This window comes from Helianthus annuus, chromosome 14 (assembly GCF_002127325.2).
Source record: "Helianthus annuus cultivar XRQ/B chromosome 14, HanXRQr2.0-SUNRISE, whole genome shotgun sequence".
Lineage (NCBI taxonomy): Eukaryota > Viridiplantae > Streptophyta > Magnoliopsida > Asterales > Asteraceae > Helianthus > Helianthus annuus.
Window position 1 is genome coordinate 32,745,513 of NC_035446.2, and position 5,433 is coordinate 32,750,945.

The following is a 5,433-nucleotide window of genomic DNA, read 5'->3' on the forward strand; positions in this document are numbered from 1 at the left end:
AGATCTAGGGTTTGGGGGGTACTTTTTTGGTTTGGGTTAAATAAGATTTTGTCACTTTGTTTTGTCGCTATTTTGTGTTGTTCTTGTTGTTTCTGTTATTGAATCATCACAATACCATTGTTTTTAACAGTACAAAATTAAAAAGTTTAACGCTCTAACTCCCTAATCGCTCATTTTATAACCTTTATTTCTTTTAACCACTTGAGTTCAAAATGAAAGTACAAGTGCTACAAAATTGGATGCAAAACGTTATAAAATGAGCGGTTAGGGAGTCGGGGCGTTAAACATTTTTTATTTTGAATTCCAGTAGCTAAAACCACTAAAGGATAGGGACTAAAAATTAATTTACTTTATTTTATTATTACAAACAAATCACGTTAACTCTAGAAAAATGGGTATTTCCGACCGCAATTTCAGCTGCAAATAACTTTCCATGACCGAAATTGCGGTGGCAAGACCTTCATGGATATTACCACTATTTGTGGCGGATTAGTAGTGGTAGCTACTTTTGTCATAAATGAGTCAGTAAACGTTTTGAGATATCACAAATGCTTAGTAGTAGGGGTGTTCAAAAAAATCCGAAACCGAATCCGGAATATCCGAAAATCCGTATCCGAAATATCCGAAATTTCGGATATCCGAAAAATCGGATATAAGTTTAGTTTTAATCTATACATGAAACAAATTTCTTGATTTTTTTTTTATAAATTCGGATATCCGAATCCGTATCCGAAATTTCGGATATCCGAATATTCGCTATCCAAAATTTTCGGATATCCGGTTTTCGAATATCCAAAAACCGGATAATTCGATCTTGAACACCCCTACTTAGTAGTGATTTTATTAAAAGAATATAAAATGGGAGGTGACATGCTTTTTTATCTTTAAGCTTCCAATTTCAATGGTCCTGAAGCAACACCAAATTGTTGTGGACATAATTTGTTTCCACAATATGGCTAGGGGCGCATTGACTTCACTAGTCTCTCAGCCCCATGACTTGCCATCTATCCAGCTTTGCTCTTTAAAACCACACCACACTAATCACAACCTCACCAACAAACACCCTTAGCCATGACAACTCTCTCCGCCTGCTCCGCGGCAGACCTAACCACTCTCCTCGGCTCCACCGGCAATGCCACGGCAGCAGCCGAATACATATGCACACGCTTCACGAACACCACGAACGATTTTACCAACATCAAATATGCCATTGACAACACGTATCTCCTCTTTTCAGCATACCTCGTGTTTGCCATGCAGCTCGGGTTCGCCATGCTTTGCGCTGGGTCGGTCCGAGCCAAAAACACGATGAACATCATGCTCACCAACGTGTTGGATGCTGCGGCTGGAGGTATTTCGTACTACATATTCGGCTTTGCTTTCGCCTTTGGTGGACCGTCCAACGGATTTATCGGGAAACATTACTTCGGGCTTAAAAAAATACCCTCACAGTATTTTGATTATAGTTCCTTTCTGTATCAGTGGGCATTTGCTATAGCTGCTGCTGGTATAACCAGTGGCTCCATTGCAGAGAGAACTCAATTTGTGGCTTACCTTATCTACTCTTCCTTCTTGACAGGTCTTCTTTCTGCTTACTATCTTCTATTTTCTTGAGTTTATTTTATTGTTAGAAAGCTAACCTTTTTGCACCACAGTTTGGTTTTTTTTTTTTTTTTTTTTTTTTTTTTTTTTAAAGGTGTGCAAATAAGATAGTGTGAGAATAGTGAGAACCTAAAAATATGTAATTTTTTGTAGCAGTTTAGTACAATAAACATATTGTGATTTTTGATATAAGGTGAATTTAATTACAAAACACTTACGCTTATAGCAAATAACGCTTAGTTTTCTATCTAATGATGTTATATACATAATAAACATCTAAATTATATTTTGCTGCATGTTTTCCTTAATCTTTAACCATTTATGTAGATTTGTATATCTAATATAACTTACACATGCGTTTACGTTCTATAAATAAATGAAATTTACTTTATATTCTATTTTGAATTTGAATTTCAGGAGAAATAAAATTAGAATATTTCATTTTCATTATTCTTCTGTATTTTGGATATTTTTGTGTTGTGTTTATTGTAAGAATGGAATTCTTTTGTGTTATAAACACAAACATAAACTAAAAAAAGATGTACTTTTTAATAATATGCAATTTAATGTTTCTTGTGTTTCATATGACAAGTTGTAATTAAAACAAATCGGTGGACCTGCAATTTATTTGATTGGCGAGAGAAATTAATATATTTTTTCTAATACTTTTGGAATTATGGTATTTTATATGTTTACGATGTGTACAATTCCAAGCACGTAGCTGTGGGCCATTTAGTGATTATTTTCTCTCAAGACAAATAGATTTTTTTATATGTACGTATATACACAACTCATATTGTTTTATATAATTATTAAAATGCAACTAATATATGAACTAATTACTAATAAGCATTAGCAATGCTAATAAAATTTGGTGGATTGCTGTTAAATCATACTTTTGAACACATATGCCGCTAAATGTGTAATTAAATATTTCAAATTACTATTGCAGGTTTTGTGTATCCTATAGTGTCACATTGGGTGTGGTCTGCTGATGGTTGGGCCAGTGCCTCACGAGATATTAAAAGCGGTAGCCTCCTGTTTGATTCAGGAGCCATCGATTTTGCAGGTTCGGGCGTGGTCCACATGGTGGGTGGGACTGCGGGCCTATGGGGTGCGCTAATTGAAGGTCCAAGAATCGGACGGTTCGACCGCTCTGGACGGTCTGTTGCCTTAAGAGGCCACAGTGGTTCACTAGTTGTGTTGGGTACTTTTCTTTTATGGTTTGGTTGGTATGGTTTCAATCCAGGTTCGTTTTTCCAAATCTTAAGACCATATAATACATCAGATGTTTATTATGGTCAATGGAGCGCGGTTGGAAGGACTGCCGTTACCACAACATTGGCAGGATGCACGGCCGGACTAACCACATTGTTTAGCCGACGGCTACTAGTTGGTCATTGGAATGTGACCGACGTGTGTAACGGGTTGCTAGGTGGTTTAGCGGCCATTACCTCTGGTTGTTCGGTCGTTGAACCATGGGCCGCAGTCATTTGTGGGTTCGTTGCAGCTTGGGTGTTAATAGGATTTAACAAGCTAGCAGAAAAGTGCAAGTATGATGATCCATTAGAGGCTGCACAATTGCACGGTGGGTGTGGTGCATGGGGCCTATTATTCACTGGGTTGTTTGCCAAAGAACAATATGTGTACGAGATATATGTATATGGCACCGATCGGCCAGCTTCTAGGCCTTATGGATTGTTTATGGGTGGTGGTGGAAAGCTATTTGCAGCGCAAATTATCCAAATACTAGCGATCATCGGTTGGGTGAGCGCAACCATGGGTCCCCTTTTCTACATCTTAAAGAAACTCAAGCTGTTGAGGATTTCGAGCGAAGACGAAATGGCAGGAATGGACATGACTAGACATGGCGGATTCGCGTATGTTTATCATGATGAAGATGCTAGTTCTCACCCACCCCCTGGTTTCGCAATGAGAAGGATCGAACCCGATGGTACAAGTCCAGCACCTACCAACGGATCATCAAACAATGTTGTGTAGCCTACTATTTCCTCCTTTTCTGTGTTTACGTCACCAAAATGTAATTTCATATCATTCTAGACAAAGTTTGCTTTTAACTAGTTATATATGATGTTAGATCGTCAAGGCTTCAGATTCAGATTCAGATACTAGATGATGTAGATGGCCTCATTCTTGTTGAACGTCCTGATCTATATGTTGTGTTTGAAGATATAAATGTATATAGGAGTATTATATATTGATTTGTTATGTTATTGTTATCTCATACTTTTTTTTTTAACTTTTCATATATTCCAACATTATTTGTGAATAAATTGTTAAGCTAATTTCTTTACTTTATTTTAAATATTACTATACTATACTATACTATACTATACTATACTATACTATACTATACTATACTATACTATACTATACTATACTATACTATACTATACTATACTATACTATACTATACTATACTATACTATACTATACTATACTATACTATACTATACTATACTATACTATACTATACTATACTATACTATACTATACTATACTATACTATACTATACTATACTATACTATACTATACTATACTATACTATACTATACTATACTATACTATACTATACTATACTATACTATACTATACTATACTATACTATACTATACTATACTATACTATACTATACTATACTATACTATACTATACTATACTATACTATACTATACTATACTATACTATACTATACTATACTATACTATACTATACTATACTATACTATACTATACTATACTATACTATACTATACTATACTATACTATACTGGGTATGTTTGGCATGGAGCTTTTAGGAGCTTCTAGCTTTAAGCTTTTAAGAAAAAGTTCCTACTCAATAAAAAGTCTTGTTTGGTTGAAGGTGCTTTAAGCTTTTAGGTTAGGAGCTTGAAGCTTTTGGTTGAAAGCTACTAGTAGTAGCGTTTAGAAGAAGCTACAAGCTTTTAGGGAAAAATTGACTAATTTAACCTCTAAAAATAAGGAACTTTTTAATGCACCAACTTTCTAAATTTTTAGTTATGTCTATTTTGGTCATTTTATACATTTTATTAAAAGCTCCAGCTACTCTACCAAACACCATATATATCTAAAAAGCTACAGCTGCTACAGCTACAGCTACCAGCTACCAGCTACCAGCTACCAGCTTTCAGCCACCAGCTACCAGCTTTCAGCCACCAGCTACTTTTGCCAAACATACCCAGTATACTATAATATTTGATTAATATAACTTGGAAAATATATCTTATGTATCCTGGAAAACCAATCGTTCTTTAAATAAGTGAGTTCAATTAGAAAATGTAACACCATTAGAAGAATGTGTATCACCAACGGCGAGTCACTAACGGGCAACTTTTGTCCAAAATTATCGATACATCAACTATGGATTCCATGAGAAATTAATAAAAACTGGAAAACTAAACTAGTCGTCAATAAGTAGCAATGGATCACCGATGGATACCTAACCCACAAAATTGAGCTTATTACTATCTATCGCTAGTAAACCCAAACAACAGTTGTCCAAGTGAGATGTGGATTTCGATAGGGGCGCAGGATTTAAGGGGCGGGAGGGGGCGCCCGACCCCTCGAATTTTTCGGTCAGTAGTGTTATATATGTACGTTTCGTATAGGATCTTGTAGGTATATACGTTTTCGACCCCTCGGTTTTATAAATAAAAAATTAAGTATATACGTTTTCGACCCCCCGGTTTTAATTTTTTTATTTATATAGCCAAAATAAAATATTTAATTAGCCCAAATATTATAGCCCAAATCATTATATTTGGTAGAGTACTAGAATGTATATTATAT

The 5,433-nt window shown here is 35.3% G+C and overlaps 1 protein-coding gene across 1 annotated transcript; it reads left to right on the top strand.

Annotated features, from left to right (window-relative positions):
* The first annotated feature begins 859 nt into the window (after positions 1-859).
* Positions 860-3,845, top strand: LOC110918218 (ammonium transporter 1 member 2). The gene is made up of 2 exons (XM_022162560.2): positions 860-1,579; positions 2,555-3,845. The coding sequence occupies exons 1-2, from the start codon at positions 1,072-1,074 to the stop codon at positions 3,601-3,603; spliced, it is 1,557 nt and encodes a 518-aa protein (XP_022018252.1). The 5' UTR covers positions 860-1,071; the 3' UTR covers positions 3,604-3,845.
* Positions 3,846-5,433: the final 1,588 nt, after the last annotated feature.